At 40.9% G+C, this 14,374-nt stretch overlaps 1 protein-coding gene across 1 annotated transcript in view; it reads right to left on the minus strand. All coding sequences in view use genetic code 11, as the record gives it.

Annotated features, from left to right (window-relative positions):
• Positions 1-14,374, minus strand: part of EGR_03012 (Neurobeachin-like protein 2) — a gene marked incomplete at both ends in the record, with an annotated part of 49,043 nt that overhangs the window by 14,062 nt on the left and 20,607 nt on the right. The window contains 16 exons of the mRNA XM_024492261.1: positions 11-141; positions 315-455; positions 1,734-1,858; positions 5,680-5,775; positions 6,520-6,705; positions 7,621-7,728; positions 7,893-8,050; positions 8,164-8,555; positions 8,771-9,241; positions 10,020-10,504; positions 10,700-11,059; positions 11,434-11,643; positions 12,127-12,257; positions 12,560-12,692; positions 13,134-13,409; positions 14,192-14,366. Coding sequence (XP_024353456.1) covers positions 11-141; positions 315-455; positions 1,734-1,858; positions 5,680-5,775; positions 6,520-6,705; positions 7,621-7,728; positions 7,893-8,050; positions 8,164-8,555; positions 8,771-9,241; positions 10,020-10,504; positions 10,700-11,059; positions 11,434-11,643; positions 12,127-12,257; positions 12,560-12,692; positions 13,134-13,409; positions 14,192-14,366 — 3,578 coding nt within the window. The remainder of the gene's footprint in view (positions 1-10; positions 142-314; positions 456-1,733; positions 1,859-5,679; positions 5,776-6,519; positions 6,706-7,620; positions 7,729-7,892; positions 8,051-8,163; positions 8,556-8,770; positions 9,242-10,019; positions 10,505-10,699; positions 11,060-11,433; positions 11,644-12,126; positions 12,258-12,559; positions 12,693-13,133; positions 13,410-14,191; positions 14,367-14,374) is intronic.

Raw genomic sequence — 14,374 nt, forward strand, 5'->3', positions numbered from 1 at the left:
AGATGCTTACCGTTGTCGTTCCGCAAAAAGTCGGGGAAGTAGAAGAATTCGGGGATGAGTTCACGGTTGTCATAGGGGCTGGACATTATCAACGACCAAGCCGTAGGTATTGAGTTGAATTGGCGATCCGCTATATCGAACCTGGATAAATAAGAGTGGAAGGGCAGAATACACAGTAAATGGTAGCGCTACAACTCTTGAGGGCAGTTATTGATATTGTGAAAGTGCTTTCTCATGAGTAGCTTGTAGGACGGATATATATGAGACTATGGGTATTAAAGAAGTCAACTTCTAAGTTTCAATTGAATGCACACCGTTGGCCTTGAAGATGGATGTGAAGGCTGGTGAAAGGCTCGATTCGAACGAGGTAGTGCATGACTCCTGCTGCACTGGAATAGTGTGTACCGTAGTGGAACTTGGATATCTCACCGCTGGGATCCTCGAACGACTCATACCTTTGTAAAAAAAAGAACGAAGTTAACCTGAGAACTTGTTTTTTAGTTCGAAACTTGGTTGATGAAATCGTCATTTTCGGATGGGGACTCATTCCAAAAAATTGAATACAACTATTTATCAAGGGACCTTAATCTATGTGATTGCTTCAAACAAAAGTACCAAGTGATGCACCTGAAGGAATGAACGGAATAGGGGGCAAGGTTATGTAGCTGAAGCAGAACGCAGCGTCTTGGGATCGGAAAATGGTGAAATGAGATTTGGAGCAATCGTGCTAGAATGGATTAAAGAGCTTACAACCTAATATTTGTGATCTCGAGGCCGCAGGACTAAGTAAAGAGAATTCAATTCACGTAAAATGTTAACAACAGTCATTGTTTTAGCTTGCAAAAAGTTATTTGAACTTAATCGCGATGACATATTCTATGCACTCTTGCCGTTTTTAAATCAGTGCATACAACAAATATAGGAGGATTGGGACGTTGAGCCTCAACAAGGCTCAACACAGAAAGCTTAAATGAAAAGATGCAAGCCTTTAGGCACAGAATTCTTTTGTCCTTGGTGTCATCAGCCAAAGATGCAGGAGAAGAATCGTAAAATGCGAGTGCTGTCGGTTTACACAGCAAAGAATATTCGTGATGATACTGAAAAAATTGCTCAATACCGATAGGATATAAGTTAATGTTTTGTGAGTTGCAGTCGTGGAAAAAATAGAGATGGGTCAAAACTCAGTTATCATCTCGACTTTATTGGTCCTTTATACTAAAATCCCACATTAAAAAAATTTCACAATCAAAAATGTAGGTAGTTTGCTTTGTTCCCGCATGCTCACTAACGGTAAAAGTCGATCTGGAGTTCTCCTAACAGCCCAAGGGTCACCTTTCCTTTGGCTTTTAGTATTAGAAAAACGGTTTGGTGTTTGAACACTTAATGGCAAATAACCGTTAGGAAAGGCTGAAATGACCAGGGACTTATTCAGCAGAAATGAATGTCTCATGTCCCCGAGCTAATAGCTTTCATTTTAACTCGACTATAGGAGTAAGATTGCATTAATTGATAAAATTTGGCACGTGATGAAAGAGTGGGTATTTCCATGTTCGAATGTTGGATGCAATCAAAATTACTTAGTAGCTCAAGTGAATTCCAACGGAACACATCGCACCCTTGGATGACAAACCACAATGCAAATTAAGGCTGAATTGTTTCGAACAATGAAAGTTATTGCATGCATCAAGAAGGGTGTTTCAATCACTCGATGCTGATTAAAAACTAAAACTTACTTTTCGCGAACGGTGGTAATATTGTTAGGGTTGACAATGCCAATGGGTCGAGAGAGATCTCGAAATGTAGCAGGTTCATTAAAGTCCAACTGCTTCGAAGTGTAGTCTGCCAAAATCCAGGGTAGCTAAGGGAAAATTAAGTGGTCCCCGTCAATTATGTGTACATATTCCCATTCTTCTATTAGCGAAGCATCGGCAAAATCAGACGCTGATTAGTTGTAGCACAAAACACATAAATGCTTCACTTCAAGGTATTCCATCTGAACGTGCGTATTGTTAATACCATTTTCCAAAAAATTTAAGATATATCATTTCGATGTCTCCAAGACTTAAGCTGTGTGATACTGTTTCACTTTCTACTATCGCCAGTAACAACTTTTTTAAAAAGTCAACATACTAAAATTGATGAATGTGTTTACACGAAGAAAGGAAATTTGAACAGAGAGTGGTATTTCACTGAACAGAAAACAAATTCAAATGCATTAAAAACCAAAACTATGGGTGTTTTATACCGTAGACTCCCTGCTCGCATCTTGGTGCTATTTACTATAGATCGGCACACAAAGTGAATAAATTTCAAGGTTAATTGTTGAGGCAACTTTCCTCTTTTTCGATTAAATCGAATTTCTGGTAGAGCCAAGAAAGTAGCTTGCTGATGATTTACGAAAAACGAGTTCGAGCAACAAAACCGCTCATTCGCTTAAACCCCTGAATTGAAAGGCGAATGGTAAAGCAGCTTATTCACCGATGTGCCTAAATTTTCACACCGATCCGATGAAAACGAGAGACCTGAGATGCCCGATTTCGCACACGCATTACGGGGAGTACACTGAGCTGTATACAAAAATCATTGAATAAATCAAACTTAACAAACCAGTGCAAAGTTGGTGCAAAGGAGGAAATTCGCCTACAACAGCATAAAAAATCAACTTTCCAATTTATTGTCCCAATTTTGAAAAGGTAAAGGAGACTAATTTTACTTGCTTGGCTGACTAGAATAAATGCGATATGAAACGTGACTCTGAAGATCACACACTTCGATAGTCATTTAACATTGAATTCATAACTGGATTGAAAAATGACTTTAAAATTTAACTGGGTGTAACCACGATATCCAGTCGCAAAGATTTTGTCTTCCTTTAAAGCGTGCATAACAATTTGATTATATCTACGACTAAAATGCTACAATGCTATATAAAACAGCAATCGGATTACTTTAATTCATGATATAGCCAGCATTTAATACCAGTGCTGGTAGTATTACGCCCATTTGATGCGAAACTTCCTCCTCCGACAATGAGTACACTCTTCAAAGCTTTTCCATCACATCACTGGACACAATATTTCACCATATTATGAGGGATCGCAATTTGCTTTCACAACCCAAAGATAATGTTGCGGTGCCGCTGCAGCGCGAAGCGACAGAAATTAGCAGACATTCGCTAATAGGAACGAGGTACCTTTTAGCCTTGCTATTCCGTTGCCTCAACATGGACGACAACCTAGTTTTGTTTAGTTAACCTGGACTAACTTCGTAACTGTATGCATGCGCTTGGATCTACATTTAATTCAAGTTGCACACAGCAATTCAACACGTATAGTCCATACGTCTGCAAAACTATGGCAGACGCAAGTAGACGAGATCATAAGATAGAAGTGGAAGGTACGTTGCCGTGGAGATAGTAAACTTTGAAATCAGTGAAAAAAAATTCAAGCATTTCTGTTGTAAATCAATGTACAGAAAAAGCGTTTGGCTGTAATTTGCTTTTAGTATTCGTGTGTGACGAACACATTTTGTTATATACTAAAAACTACATTGGAAATACCATAACCTAATATGCCATTCTCCAGTATCCCACACCAAACCCCTAAAGCTACTGTAAAATCATTAAAGGTTTGACTATATTGGATACAGCCAGTGAGGTTCCACTGCTGACACTCAAAGCAATTTAACTTCGCAATATTTAACCTGGAAAGAGAAATGATAGAGTGATCAGCTATGGAAACCTATCTTGTTAATACCGCCCCAAACTCGAAATAAGCGCGAAAACCAAATGCCAATTCCAACAAACGAGTAAAGACGGCACTTCTATCTGAATGTTTCTGAACATTTCAAGGATGCTGGAGGATGGACCAGTGGGGACCCCAAGTGCTCTCACCCTACTACAAGGGCAATGAATGCGGAAGAGACCAATGCAGAAGCACAAAATTTGCAGGATTATTTACTAACAGATCAGCTATTCTTACGACTTGATCGGCTCTGAATTGGTTCAAATACACATCAAGAACTGCACCATCTGGCCCGGCAGTAAAGATGTGATGATTCATTTTGTGGAAGCACCGTGAAAGCGTGCATACCGCTGATGTCATGCTTATCAAAATTGCTATTCATGTAGCACTGACAAAGTTGTGCAAATACAAACACACCAGCGACTGAGGAGGCTCGACAACTGTTTATCATTCTTTGGCCAAGTGTCAACTTCTCCGTGAAATGAAGTGCACTGTATGTGGTTCCGTTAGCATCAAAAGCGGGACGCTCAGTTGCTGACATGAATGCAGGGCATTGCATTTCTGTTAAACCCAAACTGAACGTATTCCTGTGACGCCATTGGAAATCTATAAGTAGCATAGAAGCGTAAATAATAATCCACCAATTTATTCGAAATGTTTCAGTGATTAAAACTGCTGATGGACTATCAAATGATCAAACAATAGCAGTCGTGAGCAGTGGTCACTATGGGAGAATATACAGTTAAAGTGTTTACAGAGGCTGTTCTAATTTTAGCGAAATTAATCAAATAAAAGGCACACATATGCCGACATTTAAATAAATCATTGGTTTTGTCAAAAAAGCATCATATCAGATAAGTTCTTCAAACCAGACACCCAAACCACAGCCAGGCACACCCCCAATCTATCGCTGCGTTGGTGTATCCTAAGGACAGTCATTACTCGATGTCGGCGATGGGATGTAAATAATGGATGTTTTTGTTAGGCATACTTCTGCCATATTTAGAATTTTAGCAATACAGTGAAAAGTGAAAAAGAGAGCATTGATTTGTGTCTGGGATGTCGGATCCGCAGGAACCTACCCAAAACCGAAATGCTCCAGTGGCTGTGCAAGACGGGGATGCGAAATCTTATATGGGAAATATCACACGCCAATGGAAACAACGCATGAATCAGGATTACCCATTTGTCTTATAGTCAGGTCCTCATGCACACAATGTGTATGCCGCCACTTGTTTTAATGAGGTTCCGCATCTACTGTCTCGTACCAGACAATAACTAATCATCGTTAAGCATTACAATAAAATAGTGGGAAATAACGGGATTCAACAGTCTGCCTGTAAGAAGAACTTTCCCAGTGTAAAACCAGCAAGCTTGTAAATTAACATTGGGTTGAAGTATTAAACCTGATAATTTCCAAGCAAAATTGCTGTAATAGAATTCTAACTTCACTAAAAAATGAATAACTGAAATCAAAAAGAAGCATGAATGACTCGGCTGGAAAAGTGGTACGATTAAACTTCATTGAGGCACGTTACAGATTCGGTCCGCTTTCAAATTATAGCAAATTCAGGCTGGGTGTTAAATGAAAATTCGTCAAGACTAAATTCTCACTAGTAAGATAGAAGAAAGTAAGAAATAATCACGCCATATAAGGTAGGAATTAGGCGATTCCGATGATTGTAGAATAAAAAAAAAAACGCTGATCCAGCCGAAACATGAATGAAGATACCGTCGGTAATCTAAATGATAGCCTCTCGATCACCACTGTACGCATATGAAGTCTCTAACGAAAGGTAGGCCAATGCGAAGGAACTAATTACTCGTCTATGAATGGGGGCTTTCGTGCGAAGACACAGAAGAAATATTGGTGAATGAAAAAAGTAGAGTGATAACAGTAGTAAAACAAGGAATAGTAAATGGGACGAAAACGTACCACCGGGTATTGACTCAGATCGTTGTAAGTTCGACCAGCAATTGTATTGAGGCGCATCAAATACTCGAAATTCGAGATCTCGCGATTAGCCCAACGCTACACAGAGAAGAGACAGAACTCAAGTTGAACATCATTCGCTCTCCAATTATAAAGCGTTAGAGATACAAAACATGATTTATTTCTAGGTTAACTATCAAACACTTCACGAGGTTCCACAGAAATCTAAAGTGTTGCAAGTGAGTTGATTACGAGTTCGATGACGCTTACTCGCTCTGCGATAGCAAAATTGCATAGTCGCTTTTCCAGCCGTTGCAAATACCTAAATAGAAGCATCGATAGTGATTGCCGTTGAGTATGTCAAAATTCCAATTCACTAGGCTTGAAAGCAGCTCCAAATAATCTACCTTCCCGCATTAGCTATAAATCTCTGCGTCTTGTTCAGTTTGTCGCCAACATACCCACGACCCAGAGGCACATAAGTCAATTCAAGGTGGTGCAACTATCCCTCCTGCACGTAGGTCATGTCAATTTATCACACAACTATACATACACATATATTAAAGCAACCATGCGCGATATTTGGGTGGAAAACATAAGAACCTTTTGTAGCGGACGAATGCATTGAAAGATTCCTGCATGTGTGTGTGCAGGTATGGTGGAAGTTGCTGAGAGGGGGAGAGTGGGGTATGGTCCGCTCGCCCTAGCATGTACCTTTGTGTCAGCGTTGAAGGAATGAATACGCCAGCGGACCCCCTTCCCACTCAAAGCAGGCAAGCGCGACCAAGTGAGTGTGGCTAGTAAAGGGTGCAGGGACATTTAGAAAGGAGGCTTAACTTTTACTGGTAAGGCGCGGGAGAGCCAATCGAGGTGCAAGGGGAAGGGGGCCTGGCGTTTGGAGCTAGGCCTTGTCCAGACAGTAAGAGTTATGTCCAGAGTCAATTCCTTTTTATCCAAGAGACTGTTCTGCGTGTTCAGCATTATTTCACTATTAATGCTGAATAATAGAGGATGTTTAGCCCTCTGAATCTAAGAAAATAGGAAGAGGAGCCTGCGAAAACCGTTCAAGGCATCGAGTCCAACGTGAGTTCACGTTCAGTTGGGCCAAATAAGATTGTAGCTACCTATCTAGATTCTGCCTGTTGGAAAGACATCTATTTACAGAGTCCGCGTAACCCGGAGCTTCTAATCTGATAAATTGTCCAACTTCTAACCTATTAAAAGGTTGTTATTAACTTTTTTCCTATTGGCAACGACAACGCACACACATTGCTTTCAAACGCTTGTCTTAGTTGGCATCCAGGGCTAATTTCATGATTCATCAACCCGTAGGAAAAGTGTGGGAGAAGCGGGCCTATGGTCTCGACCGAAGACGATGGGTTATCGCAAAAAATTGACAGCAAAGTCAGATTTGTCCTGTTAGTATTCTGTACATCTTGATTCATTTGCGAAACTTCATGCAGTCGATTTCCTCACCAAAATTGTTGCGCCCGGAATTAAATCGTTATTATTTTGAAAATGAATGAGAGAAAATAACAATAACAATAGATGCAAAAGTCACATATCCGAATCGCTAGTGGTCATTTAAGCTTAGGTTCAGTGAAATAGCTAAATTCAACAAGCCATCGCACGATCACTTGGTGTGCACTTTTGCGGCTTTGAACCACCTGACGAATTGATACGCCATATTCTGCCAAAGCGCCACACTCATAGCCACCCCAATAGCAGTGTTTATGCATGAATATCAATATCAATAACAATTTGCCCACCTCAAGGAAACCATTTTAACCATTACTTGGTGGAAAAAAAAACAGGTTAGCAGCAATGTGTCCCATTGGTTTATTAAATCACAGCACCAGAACATACAAAAACCGCTTGAAGAAAATGAGCAAAAAAGAACAAGGTAACGAATTTTGCATTAACATGCAATCACTTAAAACCCACCTCCATAAGTCGCGAGAACTTGAACACCTCCGCCGGACTACGACCCTTGCGGTAGATCAACTGAGGCATGTTGTGACTCATGATGCAAGTGTAGATCTTGTTCCGATACTGAAATTCAGATAGTAAATTGCTGCTAAAAAGATTTCGTATTGAGGATAAGAGTTTGTCTAGATCGAACTAGGCTATGCGAATCGGTTCTTTTTCGAAAAACCAACCATGTAAGTGTTTACTTATAAGACGTCAGTAAAGTCAAGGCCAAGTAAGCGACTTACGTTAGCAGGGAAGTTGAAGAGATAGTTTTGAAGGTCAATTAGAAATATTTCGATTGCTGAACGTCGTAAATTGTAGCGACAAAGATGAACTTCTCGAATATCATTCATGCTGAGCACAATGGAGAAATCTTTTGTGCACTCGCTTTTACGGAATTGATCTTAAGAGCAATCAGAGAAGGATGTCAGAATGCATGAGAACAATGATATTTTTAAATGTTTGTATAAACCATGACAGCCTAAAGACTTCAGTTTCTAACAGTATTACACTTACCATCGCCAGCAACATCAATCTCGAACGAGACTGGCTCAGCGCGATTCTGTAAGAAGTGCAATGAAGTTGGCGTTATGGCAAACCACCCTGGTACGATTCGGATAAGAGAAATGAGTTGGCATGGGGCTCGCATTACTTCACCCTTCAGTGGAGCGGGTTCCTCAAAGAAAAGTGAAGCTGGGAGCACCAACTCCTCTTCCTCTTCTTCGTCATCCCCCACACCCTCTCCACTTGTTTTTTCCTTTACGCCACCTTTCACCAACTTCTCATGCGTTTTTGCATAATCGTCCGTAGTAACAGAACTATTCACAGAAAATTCATCAATTTCCGATTTTGCTTGGTCAGAATCATTGGAGGCCTTCGATAGTTCGGTGCTTGAATTGGAATCTAATCTAAGAACAGACTGCAACAGTGAGCAACTTTTAAAATAAGTCAAATCACTATGGTCATGATAAAATGAGATAAAAAAGAAGTCTTGAGGCAAATTCAAAAGTGCGGGACACCATAACCACCTGAGGTAAGAATGGAGAATATTAGAAAAGCGTATTTGAAGCAAACGTTTCAAGCAGTCATGGTCCGAAAGAAAAAGTCTTCATGGACAACTTACTTGTCACAGGACTTATCGGAGTCCCCCTGTTTAATCATTTTCCAATCATCGTCAGCAACGAAATCACCCTTCAAGTCCTTATAGCCCACCAGGGATCCCTTGCGTATCCTCTGTCGAAGAACGCCTGTCTGGTCAAATGCCAACGCAGACAGTACCCCACACTGCACAGCGGAGAGACTCCTCATCAATGGAGGTCTGCTAGGATCTTCATCGACAAGGGGATACTTTGATGTCACATTCTTCCCTTCCGTCTGTTGGAGGAGAACACACAGCTGTTCATCACTGATGACTGTACTCAATTTTTGAAGTAGCCTTTTGCCGTCTTCAAGGGTGGAGAGCTTCCGGATAAAACCATCACGCTCCTCACTTGCCGACAGGTGCTTCGAGAACCAGGGATTCGGCTCCATCATACTTCGCATCCGAAACGATGACTCGAGGTCAGAGAGGCGCCACCGAATCTCTTGCGGAAATCTGCAAAAAATTACTGAATATCAGTAAAATAAAATCAGCTGGCAGTGTTATTATTCCTACGTTTAAACCAAATATACCGCGTTCAAACGTGTTATAGTAGATATTTATTGCCTGCAAAACCAAGTTCACGGTCCATCAGAATCGACTGACTATTAGCTCCTAGTAGCTTACATCCAAGGCAACTAGCATTACAGCAGTTTACAACCACCGAAAGATTTCTGACCAGCGCAGCGTTCTAGAGTTTACGTCAAGGTTTCCGTTGGCAGAAAGCTTAACCGGAAAAACGGGAAGAAGGCACACGGCGCTACATCATTAGAATCCTTATATTGATAAAGCATTTTGCACCTTAAAGGATGATATTTTGGTCAGTGTTCAATATTTTACATTATTTATATGTTCGGATTGACATTTTTGGCCCTTTGAAAGTACCTAAATGAGCAAATGATCTTCTTTCCTGACCAGTAATTTGGAGAGTCGTTGTTTAAAACAAGAAAATGTCCAAAACCGTAGGAGTGCCCAAAAAAATAATAATTTGGAATGAGAAATGAGTATTTTTCAGGACTCTTAACGAAGATCATAACAACCTTTGAATGCCAACAAAAACTTATTTCCTGCATGTGTTTTAAGGTAAACATCCTTGATTTTTTCGAGGGATGCAATGATGACTTTAATTAAGTTTATAAGTACCAAAAACTTTAAGCAAGTTCAAATACAGAGACAGTAGGGGAAAACTTTTCATAGGTGAATTTGGAGTATTGTTAAGGAACGTGTGACATACGGTGAAAACCATAGAGCAGTAGATGAAGCGCGAACGAATTCGAAGCGCAAATTCAGCCATCTTTTACGTCGGATATTAGCAAGAACACGAGTCTCCCTCTCCATTAGTTGGTAATCAAAGGGATCCACGATGGACATGGGGGAACGCTTGTACTGCTGTTGTAGTTGTTGCGAGGTTCCCTCGGGAGGTACAAGGGGGGAGGCCGGGGACGCTGTCGACCTAGAGGCGAAAGAGCCACGGCGAAAATTGGACGTCGGTGCTGGTACTCGCAGCATATTGGAGGGCGGACTGCGCTCTGCTGAGTGGCCAGGAGGCGTGAGAGTTGGATGGTACTCAGCAAGGCGTTGGGTGGCGAGTACAGTTTGCTTGGAGCGTTCACGACGCGCCTTGATGAGAGACTCGTTTGCCAGAGCTCGCATCAAACTCTGCTCTGTGGATAAGTTGACTATGTGCTTTCGTGTATAGGTCTCCATTTCACTTTGAAACTACATTAGAATAGATTTAACCTCACCAAAACATTTAGCAGTCAGATTTTTTACCACAATGAGTGGTGAAATTCTCGACGGAATGGACTGATATTGTCTCCGACAAGCTTAGACCCTAGCTAATTTCCCTAAATATAAAATTCGTGACAGATTTAAAAAAATTTTTGACGCTGAGGTTAGGTTGTCAGTGCTTACACTGTCCAAGAATGACCCATGCCATTCGTTGGGATAGTGCATAGAGTACTCCCGAAACTCGGTAAAAAAATTAGCCGATTTATGAGGAAGATGAGGTGCCAGTTGCTCGATCTGTAGCTTGTCATGATAATTGTCCAACAAAGCCTTAAGTAGTGGAGCATAGAAGAAGTAAGGTTCCGGATTGGAGGTAGAGGCGCTGCTATCTTCGGAATCAGTGTGGAACATGTCTGTATCACTGGATTTGAAGGATTGGCCAGACGGAGATACGGATAATATTAAACTGTTGTCCTTGATTAAATCTGACTGTCCATTGAATGTTGCCTGAATCATACTATCGATTCGGAAGAGGAGAAAGATAATCTACAAGGAAACAGCGTTTTAAGCATTCCTTGAATACTATCACTCTCAAAAAATATTTCTGCGAAATGGTAATGATGCGAGTTAAACAAAATCACAAAGACGTAAATCCTTCCGCACCAGTGGGTTAATTACACATCTACCTGAGGTTTAGGCGCTTGTTATCCTTTTGGTTGCGAATTTCATGCGTGTAATGAACTAGAGATGAGCACGACTCAAAAAATAGCCTATGTTTAGGTTTCACATGGAAGCGGACATTACCCAATTGCAATAATCGACGGAAAACACTTTTGAAAACATGACTCAACATGACTCGATAGATGGAAGGATGGAGCATCATGAGGAGAGCAGGAAGAAAGATGAGTAGGGGCGCTCACTCGCTCCAAAGCGGCGTTGTCATTGAAGGTACAGATAGCGTCATGAAGGCGAGCGCAGGACTGCGCGGCTGCCCCGTTGTGCGTAAAGGCGCCGCGCGATGCCCAGGTGAGGAAAAAGTGCAACGCCAACGCCACACTCTCTTCGGGACGCGCACTCACGTCCCAAACTCGTAGTCGATCCAGCATCAATTCACTCATGTGATCCAGCAGCTACAATCATCAATGATAGCATCTGCTCCAGACCTCTGTCTACTCTCAAATCCATTAAACCAAGTAAGTGTAAGTGTAACAGATAATATCCAGGTTCTTTCCAATGTAGGGTTAATCCTATAGAGATTCTCACTACTACAGTAGCATTACAAGTATTTTTATTTGAAAATGCTTTAAGCTATTAGTGTAGACCATGGCCATTACATCAACGTTATCATGGCTCACGTGGCCTGGTTGCATATGAAGAAGCCACACTCTAATTGACTGTAAAAATCATAAATAGTAATCCCAGATCTCGATATTATTGACCGGACCGATGGAATAATACAAGAGTTATTTAGTTACTTGAGTCCTCAAATGATCCAATATAAATTATTTCAGTTAGGAAGCCACAAACGAATTCGAAATTTTGATTGGGGTAATTTAATCGAAAATAAAGTCAAAATAACTCTTCAAAATTTCAACTACATAATGCAGTTGTACCTCCGTTCGGAACTCAGACTCGTCGGACACTCCACGATTGCAGGTTTCATCGACAATCATCCTTATGAAAGGTGACACACCAGGAAAACTGCACGATGTCTGAGAATTTGGACCTGAAATGTGGTATATGACTGCAAAGAAGGAAGCATGCTAAAGGCTTGCTTTTAACACCAAAAATGGGTAAGCTTCCTCTCATTTGAATTGCATAAGGGAAAACAATGGAAAGAACATTCAGAAGAGAAGAGAGAATGGATTGCTATTTCGCTAATGCCATATAGAAAAGCACTGCGTCGATGGGTGTGGAGAAGTGTATCAATAAGTCGAGTGGATTAGTCCGATAAATACACTTTTTCCTATAAATATGAGGGATAGTCATCAAAAAAGTTAAGCATAATCCACCTGCAAAGAGGCAGATCTACGGCAAAGTGCTGACCTGTAGTTCGTAGACAGTTATTAATTGATTTTAGAAATTCCTCGAGGACGCGTTGTACGACCCAAAAGTATGGCTTAATGAACTTGTAAACAGCAGTGGAGTCGGAAATGCTGACGAAGACTTGGTAGTATTTCTAAATGGAAAAATGCAATAAAACTGATCATTCAGGTCCCACTTTGTGCGGATTTTAAGATAAGGCCCGTCCTTATCTGGTTTAACTCAAGCATATGCTAGCTTCAGATTATTCGGCAATTTTTTAAGGCGATTTTATTGACTGCAAATGTACAATTAGGTAATTTCAATGATTATTGTGAGATCATGAGCAAAAGCATGCTCTCGGTCACAAAATCTTATCAGTCGACATTAACAACTTAATATGTACAAAAATAGAATGGGAAATTCTACAGAAAATGTTCTTTGACTACAGTGTGTCAATCCTCATATATTAGGGAGTCGCAACAACAAAGTGGGATTACGGGAAGGGATTGGACACATTAGATATCAGCAATTCATTAGGAAAGACTTTTGCGTATGTGTTTTGCATTATCAAATAGCGTCACTGAAGGAAGCTGACCGAGAGGGCATCACCGATTTGGTCGTTGTTAGGCACGGCGGCTAGGATAAGAGTAGAGCCGGGCCAGAGGAGGCGATGGAGGGCCTTGACAACCAACTCGCCCAGTGTCTCCTCCAGGGCCTCCCTCTCCTCGTCGTTCTCCTCGAGTGAAAGCGCGTAGAGGAGCGGATGGTCGTGCGGGGTGGAGACACCGCTGGATGAAAACCTAGTCTCCATGCTGTGGGTGGGCGGCAGATCGTCATTCGAGTCCAGCGGCATCTCCGCGGATAGAGACGCCTGGTCCAAAAGTCCAATTTCATAAAAATCATGCAAAAGATGTCAATCCGGTTTTCAGAATTTATTTGGTAAACCGTGGAATGTTGAGTTAAAACATAGCTCTATAAGTGAACCCTAAAAACTCAAGTAAGTTTCAAACAAGAACGCCTAGTGTTTTGGATAAATGCGTCTTGTTAGATTGAATTGATCTTCAAAATTCCTGACTTTCCTGCGAGCACCACCAAGACCTTAGCTTACTATTGGTTTTCATTGGATAACGCCTTCTAATTTAACATTTTGCAAATAGAAAATGAGGGCCAAACACTTATCTCATAATCCGTAAAAATTTCATTGCTTAAAATACAGAATAATTATTTCATTTCCATTCATTCCCCGTGTTAGATGATGATGAATGCGCAAGCACAATCTAATCCTATTTACAGCATGGTTGTCTATTGCGCGTAAACTTAGCATTAAAATCCGGGAAGTGCGCAAATGAGTCACTTTGACGGTCAAACGAATGCTTTTATGATAACGAGAAAACATTTACAAGCATTATAAAATACAGAAATATTAAAGCAGATTTCACAATATTTACTTCTTGGTGAGAAATAAGTACCTCTATATTATTTAAGTGACCTGTGCCAATACCAACGGAGAACTAATAAGTACTAGACTAAAATATTTTTGGTGAGCTTCTGCGGCTAAATCACAATGGCATTTTAAAACACAGACCTGAGTAAAACATATATGCATGATTGATGAGTGACAGTAACTGTAAAAGAATGCTAAAGGAAACTTACACTAAAGGAGCTTGTTGATGGTGCGTTTTGTGTGCGATGCTGGGCACAAACGTGCAGAGAAGATCTACGTTGTAGTTTTCGTCCATGAGGACTAAGCAAGAGCGAATCTCCATTTGTGTTCTCACAAATGTCCTCCAACTCATTCGACGCCGGGCTCAGACTTGCTCGAGTATCTCTTCAAAA

Source organism: Echinococcus granulosus (assembly GCF_000524195.1).
Source record: "Echinococcus granulosus chromosome Unknown EG_S00014, whole genome shotgun sequence".
Taxonomy (NCBI): Eukaryota; Metazoa; Platyhelminthes; class Cestoda; order Cyclophyllidea; family Taeniidae; genus Echinococcus; species Echinococcus granulosus.